Raw genomic sequence first — 16,142 nt, 5'->3', positions numbered from 1 at the left:
TGGTAAAACAGGCCTAATTTAGCCAACTTTTATCAATTGGCATGAAATTAAAATTGTTCTGGCTGAAAGACTTACATTCAAGTTTTCTTGAATAGCATTTTAACTATAAATTAAACTGATTTTATGCTTATCACTAATGAATATATATAAAACTCTGTAACAGTCTGCTGTATGGCAGATCTTTTCTCCAAATTAGATTGAGGATTTCATTCTGAAAATGGCAGATGGTGGAAAACATTAACATTCTAAATTCTCTTAAGACCTATCTGGACCACATAGCATGGAGCAAAAATTGGGCTTGTTGGGGCTTACCCTGGTGGCGCAGTGGTTGAGAGTCCGCCTGCTGATGCAGGGGACACGGGTTCGTGTCCCGGTCCGTGAAGATCCCACATGCCGCGGAGTGGCTGGGCCTGTGAGCCATGGCCGCTGGGCCTGCGCGTCCAGAGCCTGTGCTCCGCAACGGGAGAGGCCACAACAGTGAGAGGCCCGCGTACCGCAAAAAAAAAAAAAAAAAAAAAAAAAAGGGCTTGTTATGCTAAAATATTAATTTTATCATTTACTTTTAGTTTGAGCAGAGTTTGCAAACTGATAGCTCTTGGGCCTAAGTCGATCTACAGATGTGTTTTTTTGTGGCATATGTAGTTCTTGTTTGTTGTTGTTGTTTATTTGTCATAGTATTTTACAGTTGGAACCTCATCCATAAAAATACTTTAGAAATATTAACCTTCTTTTGATCTGTTGACATGCTAAACTTTCTTTACTAAAGAAAAAATTTAAAAACACGAAAACATTTGACTCTCCATATAATTGTTATGACTGTATTGTTAATTGATTACATTCAATGAAATCCAGAGCAGAATAATGTGAGAAAAGAAATAGCAATGCTGTTTAAAAAAAAAAAATCTATGAATTCAATGAAACACAAAATGATATTGATAATAAAACGAAATAGTTAAAGGAGATAATTAAATTCAAATACTAAATATGGAAAATGAAATTCATGCACTGAGGTTGATATCTTTAATTGACAAAATATGCTCCCACTTTAATAATTAAGAAAATTATACATTACAATTTTCAATGATCTTGTGGTGATTGCCACATTAATGCCCCATGAATCATTCTTCCCAGTACCTGTGCCCTTGTGGATCCCCTTCCGAATCGACTCTGGATTTGGCCATGTGTCCGCATTGGCCCATGGGGACATCAGCAGACATGATACAAACAGATGCTTGGTAAGTGTTTGTATGTTGAGGCTTTAGATCACCAAATAGTACAATTTACTTGAAATGTCACAGATATCTCTAACTGCCAAGTCAGAATCATAATAATAATCACTAAGAGACTCTGCATCTAGATATTTGGCTACTTAAGGAAAATTAGAAGGTTAGCAAAACCTAATGGATTATGTTCATTCCTAGTCACCGTGGTAGGCCAACCATACCCAGGCATTCATGTTCTTAGACCTGGGCTTGCCACTCAGCATTCTTAGAATGATGCTATGGTCACATGAAAGGGTCCATTTAGCTTCTTTTAAGATGAAAGACCGCATGTAAAGAGAAGCTAGTCATCTCGGCGTCCAAGTGAGCCCTGCCGCAAGCCTGTGGACTTGCAGACTATAGCTGCATGTATAAATGCAGAGACCAAAAGGTTTCTTCTACCTCCTTCTCTCTCACTTGTAGGTTAATTAAGTTACTTGCGTGGAACAAACCTGTAAATTAAAATATTCTTAATAAACTTATACAAACCTGTAAATTAAAATATTTGTAATAAACAAAACATTGCTGTATTCCATATTCTAAAATATGAACATAATTATATGTATTAAAATTGTTTGAATGCCCAGGGAGTGTGGAGAGTGAGGATAAATAAATGAGTAAAGTTAAAGCCAAAGTGTAGTCTATCACATCCAAGATTTTTTTTAAAAGGAGCTAAAAAATGATGACTCATGATAAAAGCAATTTTTATTTTTTGTTATTTTTTGAGTTATTTATTTATTGTAGCTTTATTGGAGTATAATTGCTTTACAATGTTGTGTTAGTTTCTGTTGTACAACAAAGTGAATCAGCTATAAGTATACATATATCCCCATATCCCCTCCCTCTTCAGCCTCCCTCCCGCCCTCCCTATCCCAACCGTCTAGGTCATCACAAAGCACCGAGCTGGTCTCCCTGTGCTATGCAACAGCTTCCCACTAGCTATTTTACATTTGGTAGTGTATATATGTCAATGCTACTCTCTCACTTCATCCCAGCTTCCCCTTCCCCTCCTGTGTCCTCAAGTCCATTTTCTACATCTGCGTCTTTATTCCTGCCATGCCACTAGGTTTATCAGTACCGTTTTTTTAGATTCCATATATATGTGTTAGCATACGGTATTTGTGAAGACTTACTTCACTCTGTATGACAGACTCTAGGTCCATCCACTTCACTACAAATAACTCAATTTCGTTCCTTTTTATGGCTGAGTAATATTCCATTGTATATATGCGCCACATCTTCTTTATCCATTCATCTGTCGATGGACACTTAGGTTGCTTCCACGTCCTGGCAATTGTAAATAGTGCTGCAACGAACATTGTGGTACACGTATCTTTTTTTTTTTTTTAATATCTTTATTGGAGTATATTTGCTTTACAATGGTGTGTTAGTTTCTGCTTTATAACAAAGTGAATCAGTTATACATATACATATGTTCCCATATCTCTTCCCTCTTGCGTCTCCCTCCCTCCCACCGTCCCTATCCCACCCCTCTAGGTGGTCACAAAGCACCGAGCTGATCTCCCTGTGTTATGCGGCTGCTTCCCACTAGCTATCTATTTTACGTTTGGTAGTGTATATATGTCCATGCCACTCTCTCACTTTGTCCCAGCTTACCCTTCCCCCCCCCCATATCCTCAAGTCCATTCTCTAGTAGGTCTGTGTCTTTATTCCTGTCTTACCCCTAGGTTCTTCATGACCTTTTTTCTTCTTCTTAGATTCCATATATATGTGTTAGCATACGGTATTTGTTTTTCTCTTTCTGACTTACTTCACTCTGTATGACAGACTCTAGGTCCATCCACCTCACTACAAATAACTCAATTTCGTTTCTTTTTATAGCTGAGTAATATTCCATTGTATATATGTATCACCAGTTTTGAGCAATTTAATTATGTGCCTACATGTAATTTTTGTAAAGTTTCTTGTGCTTGGGGTTCGTTAAGATTCTTCAATCTGTTGGCTTATAGCTTTTAGCATATTTGGACAATTTTTGGCCATATTTCCTTCAAATACATTCTTTAGTTCTCCTACCTTTCCTTTGAAAATTCCAAATTTTAAGAATTTTTTTATTTTGGAGTAATTTTTAATTACACAAGTGCTGCAAAAGTGCAGGGAGTTGATGTGCACTCTTCTCTCAACTTCCCTATTATTAAGATCATATGTAGTGTGGTACCTTTGTCAAAATTAAGAAACTAACGCTGGTACATCACTATTAACTAAACCTCTATTACTTGGATTTCATCAGTTTTTCCATTAACGTTCACTTTTTGTTCCAGGATCCAATCCATGATACTACCTTGCTTTTATTTGTCAAGTCTTAGTCTCTTCTGGTCTGTGACTGGGGATATTAATTTTAATAATATATTTTAACACAATATATCAAAACATCATTTAAAACTGATCAATATTTAAAAAATTATCAATAATGTATTTTACATTATTTTTTCATACTAAATCTTCAAAATCTAGTGTGTATACTTACAACACAAATTAAACTCAGACACTTTCATTGGAAGTACTTCATCTGCATTTAGAGCTCACAAAATTTACAGTTGAAAAAGTAGATTCACATTCTCCAGTTGTTCCAATATACTTAAAATTCTTCCAATAATTGCACTGAGTATCAGTTTTTAAATTTAAATTAACTAATTAAGAAATTCAGTTCTTCAGTTGCAGTAGCCACAGTTCAAGTGCACGATTGCCCTATGTGGCTAACAGCTACCATATTAAATAATGCAGTTCTAGACCACTGTAAGGACTTTTGCTTTTATTCTGAGCTCTGAAGGGTTTTGAGCAAAGGAGTGACATGATCTCATCGAAGATTACTCAGCTGTGCTGGAGAACAAATTGAGGTGAGGGCAGAAGCAAAGAGACCAGCCAGGAGGCTACTGCAATAACCCAGGTGAATGAGGAAGGTGCCCGGTACTAGGGCAGTAGCAGTAGAGGTGGAGAAAGGTGGTAGGATTCCAGGACTACCTTGTTGGACCTGACACAATCTGCTTACAGATTAGATGTGGGGTCAGGAATGACACCAAGATTTGGGGCTTAAAAATGGAACACGGAATGTCTTTTACAGAGAAGACTTTGTAGGAAGTATGTTGGGAGTGGGGAGATCAGGGGCTGTTTTGAACTTTTTGAGTTTAAAATACCTATGAGACAGTTAAGTGGAGACGTTAAGTAGACAGTGGATATTTGAGTCTGGGGTTCAGGAGAGAGAGTTCTGCTGGGGTTATACATTTGGGAATCATTAACACATAGATAGTATTTTATTTTATAAAATATTTATTTTTGGCTGCGTCAGGTGTTGGTCTTGGTTGCGGCACGTGGGACCTTTCGTTGGGGTCCCCCAGCTCTCCAGCTGTAGTGCACTTGTGGCACACAGGCTTAGTTGCCCCGCAGCCTGTGGGATCTTAGTTCTTGACCAGGGATCGAACCCACATCCCCTGCATTGGAAGGCAGATTCTTAACCTCTGGACCACCAGGGAAGTCCCCAACGGTGGTATTTTAAAAGGTAAGATTTGAGGACTTCCCTGGTGGTCTAGTGGTTAAGACTCCCCTGCTTCCAATGCAGGGGGCACAGGTTCGATCTCTGGTGAGGGAAGTTCCGCATGCCACAGAGTGCGGCCCCCACCCCAAAAAAGAAAAAAGTAAGATTGGAGGAGCTTACCAAAGGAGTGAGTGTACAGAAAGAAGAGTTAGTAGCAGAATTTTCAGGAAAATGCAATTTTCAAAATGCATTTCAAAACGCAAGTTTTGAGATCAGGCCCCAAAGAGATCAACAAGAATTGGTGGAATAGTATATTCCTCCAATTAAAAGCAGTGTTAGGCTCAATGATGCAAAGGTAGTGATTAGCCAATCAGGTATAGCAAATCATTTTGCTGTGCTGAAGCAAAAATACAGAGCCAGAAGGTATGGAAAGATGTATTCGGTGAGGAAGGGCTTTCAGGCTGGCCGGGTGGCTAGTCAGAACTGGGAATGCGAGGGTTCTAAGGACAGCTTTGGAGTTAACAAGTGACAGCTGCAGTTAGTTTCCTACACGTACACAAAACTAACCAACCTGTCCTGCCACAGAGCATATGTCATAATGCCGGTACAACAGGCATCTCGTTTCGCAAATGAAGAGAAGCACTGCCTTGGACCACAAAGCCACTTAGCCGCAGAGCCTCGCCCTCGCGTAATTACCAGGGAGGTGCCCTTCCCCCGAGGGCACTTGAGCTCTAAAGTGGGACAGGCCCGGAGGGAGGGGGGCTAACAAGGCGAGTTCAGAAATAGCAACAGTGATGGGCGTGTGAGTTTTGCGCAGAATTCTGACAAACGGGAGGGCCTTGGCTTGAAGACGAGGCATACAGTCATTTAAGTATAGTGGAAGAACTAAGGCTAGTGGAAGCTCAAGGACAAAAAGCACTGAGATTCTTGAGTTGGCGCTGTGAACGATCCTTCCTGGCCGCATCCTCCCTAAGTCGGGCAGTGAGGAGCCTGAAGAACCGAGGAGTGAGGGGGCGGTGGCGGGGAAGGGCCGACTGACACGGCCCCTTTTAGGTCCTGATGCTGGGAGCAGCGTCCGCACTCCTATTTTCCTTTCACCGGGTCACTCTGCCCGGGAGTGGCTACCTCTCGGGCAAAACTATGGCCTGGTTAAACGGGAAGGTGCAGGAAAGCCAGTCTACCGGCGTCCCGGGGACACCCGCCGACGGCCAGCATCCCTTTGACTCCCGGCGCCGAGCAGGCAGAGTCAGACCGGAAGACCCCGCGGGGCGGGGCTCGTGGGCCGCAGTAGAAGGGGCGGTGCCAGGGCACACGAACCAATCACGGCAGACGTGTTCACGTAGCTAGCACTGGCCAATAGGCGGCCGCGGCGGCCGCGGCGGGGAAATTCAAACGTGTTTGAGGAGCGGGGCTGGGATTCCATCTTTTGTTCTCAACTCAGCTTTCCGGCGGAGAGTCCGACCTTGCCGGCGCACGGAGGGACGGCGGCGGTCGGTGTGTGGGCTCTTTAGCCGCGCCGCGCGGGCCGGTGAGCGGTGGGGGCGAGGCGGGGAGGGCTCACAGCCTGGCAGAAGAAGTAGGGTGCGGCTCAACGGGCTGGAGGGGGAGGGGCGGGCTCTCTGCCCCTCCAATCCTCCCGGTAGTGCCGGAGATTTTTTTTTGTTGAGAACCCGGGAAACGAGAGGTAGATGTGGACTTGGCTGGAGAGAGGGCCTGGCAGGGCATCTGGGGAGACTCCCTCTCTTGTCTGGTGTTTTAGAACAGGGAGAGGAGATGGTGGCCGTGATTCTGACAGTTACCTTTGGAACCTGGCTTCAAGGGGTGATACCTAGCTGCCCGCTTTATCCCCCTTTTTCATTGTTACGCTAGAGGTCTGGGGCGCCATTGATATCAGTGGCCCTGGGTTACTGGATTGATGGGTTTGAGAATCACAAAGATGAGATTGACAGGAAGAAAGACTGCGGACACTTTGCGGACTAAACATCAACACCATGCAGATGAGCAAGTGCTCAGTACTGTACTAATACAGTAGATTCTTGATATTAGAATGATTAAGGTAGCACATCATGTTTCTGCCAGATATGCACAAGAACAAGCTGCTGATATCCCATTTATCAATAAAGGGCAGTGATGTTGTATGTATCATGCTTTGAAAGCACTTGCAATGTGCAGGTTTACTGACATAAAGCAGATGAATAAATGAATGGTTATTCTCACTACCAAAAGGGTTTTTTTATGCCTATATGTCACTACCAGAATCCAAGCAAACATACCATCACATTTTTTTAAACGACTGAATTTGCAGATGGCCCAGAGAAAATAATTCTGGAAAAAGAGTGAAAGGAAGGCAGAGAAGAAAAATGGAAAGTTTGAAAGGGGGCAGCAACTTCTGTGTTGTGCAATGGCTTCATTGACGTTCTGGTGGAAAGAAGAGGTGGACTTACGTATTGGAATCCTTGCTGGGCAGATTACAAAGACATGCTGTTGTTTTTGTGCACATAGCTTCATAAATACTACCCTGATAATATCTGTGTTGAGATATTCATATTTATAATGCTTTAGTCTCCTGGGTTCTAAAAGGCTAGTTGCAACATTTTTTTCTTTAATGCTAGTAAAAATAGGAATTCTGAATAGTTCGATTTTTTTTTCCTTAGAAATGGAGGCTGAGGATTTAAGTGGCAGAGAATTGACAATTGATTCCATAATGAACAAAGTGAGAGATATTAAAAATAAATTTAAAAACGAAGACCTTACTGATGAGCTAAGCTTGAATAAAGCCTCTGCTGATACTACAGGTGAGTTCCCTTGTTTTGAATACCTCTGCGGTAAAGGAAGGAAATGTTAACCACTGGGTGTTCACATGGTGTACTTTTCTCAGTAATTGACGCTCACCAGTTAGAGCACAAACATTTTATGTTTTAACCCTTTTGTGTGGAAATATTCCCACAATTTTCCACTTTCTTAAGAAAGGACACTTAACATCACATATTACAGTGTGCTCAGAGGTAATTTTCATAACTCTTCCATTATTGGCAGCTCTCATTTCTGCTGATATGCCTGCCATCAATAGGTATGCCATTTTTTTTCCATTCCTTTTTTTGCTGCAAACTGAGAAAACCTCACCAATCTCAATAAAAGGATGTACAGGTTTAAGGTTAAACACTCAGTATTTGATTTGAAGAATCTTCCTCTTACTCTCCTGGACTTTCCTATTCTCCCTTGCTCACAGCAGCTTCCTTGCTATGCCTCCTGTGTGCTGGACCAGCTCCTATCCCAGTGCCTTCGTCCTTGCTCTCTGCCTGGAACACCGCTCCCCAGCTACCTGCCCACTCTTACCTCCTTCAAGTCTTTGTTCAAATGTCATCTCATCGAGGCCTTCCCTAACCCACCTATTTAAAATAGCAACCTGTGGGGTTGGGTGTGTGTCCCCTGTTTCCTTTCCCTGTATTATTTTTCTCTATAGCACTAATCACTTTATATCTCATTTACTCATGTGTTTATTGTCTCTCTCCTCCACTAGAAAGTGAGCTGTCTGAGGGTGTGGCTTTTATCTGTTGTGTTGTGTCTGCAGAACTAAGCATGGTGCCTAGCAAGTAGTAGGTACTTAAATGTTTATTGAATGATGAATGAGTGAAAGTGCCCAAAGTTTAATGCCCTAGTTTTATGAAAAGTATTAGCTCAGAAGCCGAATTCTTTACTATATTTTAGATTGTTGAGATTTTTGAAAAGTGACCTTTGGATAAGTTTGTTGTATCTGTACTAGCCATTAAGTGGATGAGGGATTGAAAGCAAATGGAAGAACCTATAACTAGTCATGATGGCAGGTCATATTCACTTGAAACCACTTAGAAACTGATCATTTTGGTGTTAAGCAAATTCTTAATATGGTGATATTCTATCACCACACTTTGTGTATTTAAACAGTGGTAACAAAGCTTGTACTCCAAGGTAGATAAGTCCTTATTTAAAATCTTTAGTTGCTCAAAACTGTGAATACTTAACATATATTGATAATTGGGATGTAAGACATGATACTGAGGAAGATTAAAACCGTGGTTTCTAGATGAGAAGAATTTAGTATCTACTATGCTGCATTGTAACATATGTTTGACATCGAATGAATACTAACACAATAAGACAGGATGCTTTAAGGTTTTAACAGAGGGAGAATGGGGTATGAGAAATACATCTTCAAAGACCTTTTTTTAGACACCTTGAAGGCTAACTTGTTAGGAAGGCGATGGGAGGTAAAACTGAAAATGAAGTTAAGATCAGACCAGATTAAATTTAAGGGTAAAAACAAAGTTATGAATCTGTTTTTTTGGTTTTTGGTTTTTTTTTTTAGTAAAAAGCAGAAACAGTAATTTTGTTTGTAAAAGCAAATATTTAACCCTTGTTGAAGGTAACTGAAACTAATAGAAGGAACGATAGTTTCTCTGAGAACTCTAAATTTAATAATGTTTAATGATGACTAAAATATCCTGAACAGGACAACTAGTAACACTAAAGAAGGTTAAAAATAGATTAACAACATGAAAATTTTGGAGAAATGTGGGTAAATTGGAGGGAGAGGAAAATGACCATACTAGTTGCTTATCTTTTGTAAATTGGTTTTGTTTGATCGGTTTGAAACTAAGTTTGAGGAATATGGATATAATGTTGGATCAATAAGGTTGTAAAGGTTATGTTAGGACTAGGGCAGTAAGTTTCTAAATTTTGAATGAATAAGCATGAAGAATTTTCCAAGAAAGTTGGTACTGGTGGTGGTGAGAGAGGCTCAGGTTTTCTTTGCATCGTTAGGACGCTAAGATAGAATTATGCTGCTGCAGCATACAATATTCTTAGACTGCATATGGTTTTCTAAAGCTCCTCATAAACATTTATTTCCAAGTTTTTTTTTCCTTCAAAATATATAGCTTTTTGTAGTACAGTATACCATCATAAAAATATATATACAGTAAATAAGTTTGCTTATATTTACATGAGTTGTTAAAGTTTTTAAAAAGTATTTTAGGGAGTTTGTGTATGTTCATACTGAGAGTATCAGTGATTAACTGTAATTTGAAAGAAAAGTGCAATTTGGCATTTGTTTTATGTCTTTCCTCTGTTGTGGTATATTTTGTCCCCTGTTCAGATAACTCGGGAACTGTTAACCAAATTATGATGATGGCAAACAACCCAGAGGACTGGTTGAACTTGTTGCTCAAACTAGAGAAAAACAGTGTCCCTTTAAATGATGCCCTTTTAAATAAATTGATTGGTCGTTACAATCAAGCAATTGAAGCACTTCCTCCAGATAAATATGGCCAAAATGAGAGTTTTGCTAGAATTCAAGTGAGATTTGCTGAATTAAAAGCGTAAGTATTACCATTTTAACTGCATTTAGCTAACTACATTACATAACACATAACTACATCACCAAAAGGTAAAATGAAAACATGTTGTCAGAATTACTTGTAAGAAATTTAATATTTTTTGACGAAATCCTTTTGTTTAATTAACAAGTGAGTGATGTAAACCTTCTTTATCTTTACTATGTACATATTTCCACAAAGTTACATACTCTAGACTCTGCCTAAAAAGATTGTAAAAATTAACTTATTTAATTTTACATACAGAAAAAAGAACAATATCCTGTGTCTTTTGGAAAATAGAATGAGGAGTTATCAAACTTAGGCAAATGTGTCTTTTTTCTTAAAGCTTGACTCTGAAATCTTTATTTCAGTATTCAAGAGCCAGATGACGCACGCGACTACTTTCAGATGGCCAGAGCAAACTGCAAGAAATTTGCTTTCGTGCATATATCTTTTGCACAATTTGAACTATCACAAGGTAATCTGAAAATGTCAAGTCCGAATTTTAAGTAGAAGATAACTTCCTACTGTAACGTACGTTCGAATATTAAATCATGTGTATGAAATAGAAGTATGAGGCAAAACGTCAGGTGAGAATATGGGGGAAGAATGCTACCTAAGTGTACATGTGGAGAATATTTGTCATACTGGCCCTTCCACTTGTGAGGAGTAACCCAGGAAGATAAGCATGAACATCACGTGTGTGCTATTAGATTCAGGAAACATCTAAAGGAAAGTGGCTTCTTTACTGAGTATTTCTGGGATGAGGATATAAGATATTTAAACCAGAGCTTAGATAAGTTTATCTTGTGCGATGGTGTCATAGCACCAAAATATATATCAGAATATAATTGTAGCATTAATTGGTAGTTCAATTTAAAAAAAGTAAACTGCTGTAGAAGCTTTTATTTCTTGCTCACTTGGTTCTCCCTAGTCTGGACATTTTAGATAGAACAAGGGCAGTCTCTTCCTCAGACACTTTTAGCCTGGCCATTAGCCTTTACTCCTTTCATTTTCTGGGGCCTTTGAATCTATCCTGCTGGCCCTCTGGCCACGTTTTCCTGTTTTTCCATTTGCCTTGTTGCTGCTCCAACCCTGATCCCATTTCCCACCAGTAATACACATATTATCACCATTTTTTCTTTTTGGCTCAGCCAGAATCCTTGTAGTCGTGTCCAAAGCAGGGCTAACTCCTTAGAGAGTATTCGCCAAGACCGAGGTTGGAGAAGAGCACTGTATAAACTCAAATCCTGAACTTCTACTTATGCAGATGATTTCTGAGTCCTAGTTATCTGAATCATCTTCTCTGGTCTATCCTGTGCACTATCAGGTGACTTAAAAAAAAAAAAAATCATCCCTTTCCTGCCTAGGAGAACTGACTCACTGCTCGTTAGAGTATGGCCAGGCCTTTAAGATCATCTATCTCTCCTTCATTCTACTTTTTTAAATTTTTGAGGTGTTATGGCCTATCCACAGCAGCTATAAACTTATATCTTTAGAATACAAATTTTGAAAATCTCAAATTATATTATCTGTAAATAAGAAATAAACCTCATTGGTACCACTGGGATGTAGTAGTAACCTCAAGGTCCAAATTGTGATTATTTTGAACAAGGTTGATGAATAGGCTTTCAGGAACAATGCAAAATCCCCAAAGTCCTATGTGCTTTTGGTGTGTATGTGTATTTTTGTAGGAGTGGAGGACATTCCATAGTTTTTATCAGATTCTCAAAGGGGTCTATGACCTTAGTAAGCTCCCTAATTACTAGTTCCTGTCCAAGCCTTTCTTTCTTCTTTTGCTATCCTGAAATGCTCAATATATGAAATCTCAGTACTCTGAATAAATGTAGTCTTAGTCTCTATCAAATATGTTTACGTTCTTAAAATTTGTAAACTGTGAGAAACTAGAGGCTCTTAACCATTTTTACACCCAAGTGCCAAGTGCATAGTATAGCCTAGTGGCTCCCCAAAATGCTAACACATTTCATAACATACATGACGTATACATTTAATATTTATAAATGAAATTCTAAACTAAATGTATTGGGTAAGTTTGCAGTTGAAAGAAAATTTGTTTGGTAATTTATCTGTAGTCAAAAGGTTATTTTGGTAGTTTCTCAGTTATTTTGCATTTTGGGGGTAGTGTAGCTAAGTCTGGTAGCTGAAGATTAATCTTTATTGTTACATTTTTTCACATGAATCCTTTTGATGGGAATTCCCTTTAGCAAAAGATGTCAACCTTAATGACTAAATGTTATTATAAATGATAATTATTATGCTGTGTTGTAACAGATTGATGCTCTTGAGACTGTTGCAACATCTAAGGCTTAGTTTTCCCTTTTACTAAATTCTCTCAAGTTTCTGTTTGAGTTGACCTTTGCTGCCCCCATTTTGTAACTGCTTTGCTAACATTTCTTTTACTTGTGAAAATGGACCGTGGCAATAAACCAATACATAATCACATCAGTTACATCTTACACAAGTAAACTGTTTGACATGACTTGTTATCAGAAGTGAGAAATTGCTTATTTTTTTACGAATAACGTGCGTGAGCCTTGGAGTAAACATTTTTGCCTAAGACTTTTAAATTTTTTTCCTAGGTCCTGATGAATATGCCTCTGGGGAGTAAAGGTTGCTGCATTAAAATGACGATTATTTTTTACTTTGTTAGGTAATTTCAAAAAAAGTAAGCAACTTCTTCATAAAGCTGTGGAATGTGGAGCAGTACCCCTAGAAATGCTGGAAATTGCCATTCGGAATTTAAACCTTCAAAAAAAGCAGCTGCTTTCAGAGGAAGAAAAGAAGAGTTTATCAGGTAAATACGTTAGTGTGTGCTAATACTTTTCTGTGGTGTTTTGTCCTGCAAAAAAGGATTCAGGATAATATTTTATAGAAAAATATCATTTATTTAGAATGATCAAAATCTAAGATTAAGTTTTAGAAGTAAAGGAGGTGAGACTTTTAGAAGTAACAAAGTCATTACTTTCTTGTTGGAATTTTTTTTTCCCTAATCAAACTCTAATTGGTAACATGTTAAAAACAGCTTGATCTAAAACAATAAGGTCCCACTGTATAGTACAGGGAACTGTATTCAATATCCTGTAATAAACAATAATGGAAAAGAATATGAAAAAGAATATATATATATAAATTACTTTGCTGTACACCAGAAACTATTACAGCATTGTAAATCAACTATACTTCAGTTAAAAACAAACAAACAGAAAAACTTGATCTAGGCGAGAGAATGACTTTTTGCTATTAGAAATAAGGAATGTGTCTTTACTCTTGAGAAAACAGTTATATAATTATGGAATAGTTTTGAAGTATAGTTAGAGAATTATCTTCATAACATCTTCATGTCTGCATATCTTATTTGGGGACAAATATTTACTATGAATTGACTTTTAAAACATTCTTATTTATGAGATTACTTTTTTGTGTATTTCTTATGTCCTTATAAATTTAATTACAGTTTCAAATGTTTACAGCATCTACAGTATCAAATGTGCAAGAACCGTTCCCCAGTACACTTGGACATTTACCGAATAGGAACATCAGTTGTGATTCCAGAGCACAGACTAAAGCCAGGTTTTTGTATGGGTAAGGAAACTGAATCCATTTTTTAAATGCTCGTCCTACATTTATATTATTTATACATCTGCATATATATTTTCATGTTACAATAACAGTGTTTAACAGTTGATGATAATGCATGTGTCAATATTATTCTTTTAAAAATCAGGAGTATTTTCTTTCTGTTTAGGGAGAACATACCCCCTCAAGATGCAGAGATAGGCCATCGAAATCCTTTGAAACAGACAAACAAAGCTAAACGAGTAAGTTATTTTTAACTCTGATTAAAATGGTAGTGGTGAGGTCTATACTTATTTCCTAGTTAGTTACTTAATCTTTCAAAACATTTTTAGTCATGCCCGTTCGGAAGAGTCCCAGTTAACCTTCTAAGTAGCCCGGATTACCATGAGAAGACAGATGCTTCAGTTGCACCACCTTTTACTAAAAGGTATGTTTGAGTTTTAATTTTTTAATTTGGTTTCAAAACTTGAAGATTGAGGCAGAATGATCTTAAAGTCTTTTACTATGTGAAAGTAATTATGATTACATTTTTATTTAGTATGAGTGGGAGATATGACTTTATTTTGCTTTTGCACTCATTAAAATATTCATTAAAAGAACTATTAAAGAATTAGGAAACACAGAGGAAAAAAGATTAAGTCAACACGAAGCTTAAAAAGACTATGCAAACAGCCCTGGGGTAAAAACTCCTGATGTTTGAACATTTCTCCCTTATGGTAGCCTCTCTGGTAAGACTCTTTTTAGTGGGTATGGAAGTCTCCATAGGGGTGAAGGGAGGTCTGGGAACAATTTCTTTTGCATCTAGTTCAAGGAAAGGGGCAGCTATCAGTGGGAGAGATGATTCACTCACTTGCTCCTTCTTTTTTTTACATGTGCACCTCACTTTACAGTCAGCATAGCCCTTCTTCATTTTTTTAAAATTTATTTATTTTGGCTGTGCTGGGTCTTCATTGCGGCATGCAGGCTTCCCTAGTTGCAGCGCATGGGCTCAGTAGTTGTGGCATGCAGGCTTAGTTACAGTATGTGGGATCTTAGTTCCCTGACCAGGGACTGAACCCTTGCATTGGGAGGGAGTCTTAACCGCTGGCCCACCAGGGAAGTCCCCACTCATTTGCTTCTGAGCCTAGGGCTTCAAGAATTGGGGCAGGGTAGGTAGAGATGAAGTATTGTTCACTACATCTAATGTGTTCTCCTTCCTTCAACTTGAAAACTGAGAATCTCGTATTCCAGCTTAGCTAAGGGACCTCATTTTTCTACTCTATTTTTTTTTTTTTTTTTTGGTACGCGGGCCTCTCACTGCTGTGGCCTCTCCCGTTGCGGAGTACAGGCTCCGGACGCACAGGCTCAGCAGCCATGGCTCACGGGCCTTGCCGCTCTGCGGCATGTGGGATCTTCCCGGACCGGGGCACGAACCTGTGTCCCCTGCATCTGCAGGCGGACTCTCAACCACTGCGCCACCAGGGAAGCCCCTCTACTCTATTTTTAACTATAACCACTATTCATTACATTATTTCTAATGGGAAAGGCTCCTTGGATGCTAGAAAATCATTTTGGTAAACTTTAGAAATATAACCGTTTGTTTTTAGCTGGTGTCTTCTATACTCAAATTCTTATTATACTTAGGGCTTGACTGAACATTGATATTAAAGAGCATTTTGAATGTCAAGGTTAAGCTCCAAAATCTTATGGCTATTTTCTTGTCATCTCCATTTCAAGTGCTAGCTTAGGAGATTTTCTCCCACTCAAAAAAATAAACAAGCCAGCCATTTTCTTGGTGCTTGTTTTGATAGATTGTGAGCTAGGCAGTCTCCCATAGGAGGGCCTACACCCTAGTTCTTATCCTTAAGCTATTTGCAACCTGAAGTGTAGTTTGATCTACATACTGCTGTTTCCTTGTCCTTTCCCACATTCATACCTTGACTCCAGCTGTTACTTATTACATAACAGGGTAGGCAATCACCTACTTACTACTCATCTCTCTCACTTTTATCACTGCCCAGCACTTTAGTCACGTTTATACTGGAATCTTGTTATTTTTAAAAATATCTTTCCAGGGGACTTCCCTGATGGCGCAGTGGTTAAGAATCCTCCCGCCAGTGCAGGGGACACGGGTTTGAGCCCTGGTCCGGGAAGATCCCACATGCCGCGGAGCAACTAAGCCCGTGTGCCACAGCTACTGAGCCCGTGTGCCACAACTACTGAAGACTGCATGCCTAGAGCCCGTGCTCTGCAACAAAGAGAAGCCACCGCAATGAGAAGCCCATGCACCACAGTGAAGGGTAGCCCCCGCTCGCCGCAACTAGAGAAAGTCTGCACGCAGCAACGAAGACCCAACACAGCCAAAAATACATACATACATACATACATACATACATTTATTTAAAAAAATCTTTCCAAGTGATTTTTCCAATTAAAAGGTGTACATATTGTTAAAAAGTCAAC

The 16,142-nt window shown here is 39.1% G+C and overlaps 1 protein-coding gene across 6 annotated transcripts in view; it reads left to right on the top strand.

Moving 5' to 3' along the window:
- The first annotated feature begins 1,128 nt into the window (after positions 1–1,128).
- The window catches only part of TTK (TTK protein kinase), a 51,559-nt gene continuing 36,545 nt past the window's right edge, over positions 1,129–16,142 (top strand). For 3 of the 6 annotated variants that reach the window (XM_049695353.1, XM_049695352.1, XM_049695350.1), the window contains exons 1-8: positions 1,130–1,235; positions 7,404–7,544; positions 9,884–10,106; positions 10,475–10,581; positions 12,775–12,918; positions 13,595–13,706; positions 13,870–13,942; positions 14,033–14,127. In XM_049695353.1, the coding sequence (XP_049551310.1) occupies positions 1,229–1,235; positions 7,404–7,544; positions 9,884–10,106; positions 10,475–10,581; positions 12,775–12,918; positions 13,595–13,706; positions 13,870–13,942; positions 14,033–14,127 (902 nt within the window). In that variant the 5' untranslated portion in view covers positions 1,130–1,228. Of the gene's footprint in view, positions 1,236–6,132; positions 6,278–7,403; positions 7,545–9,883; positions 10,107–10,474; positions 10,582–12,774; positions 12,919–13,594; positions 13,707–13,869; positions 13,943–14,032; positions 14,128–16,142 lie in introns of those variants that run through there. The other 3 variants (XM_049695351.1, XM_004270091.3, XM_033428567.2) reach the window with 3 other exon arrangements.

Source organism: Orcinus orca, chromosome 12 (genome assembly GCF_937001465.1).
Source record: "Orcinus orca chromosome 12, mOrcOrc1.1, whole genome shotgun sequence".
Classification (NCBI taxonomy): Eukaryota; Metazoa; Chordata; class Mammalia; order Artiodactyla; family Delphinidae; genus Orcinus; species Orcinus orca.
The sequence above is the reverse complement of the archived record's forward strand: the minus strand, read 5'-3'. Positions and strand labels throughout refer to the sequence as shown.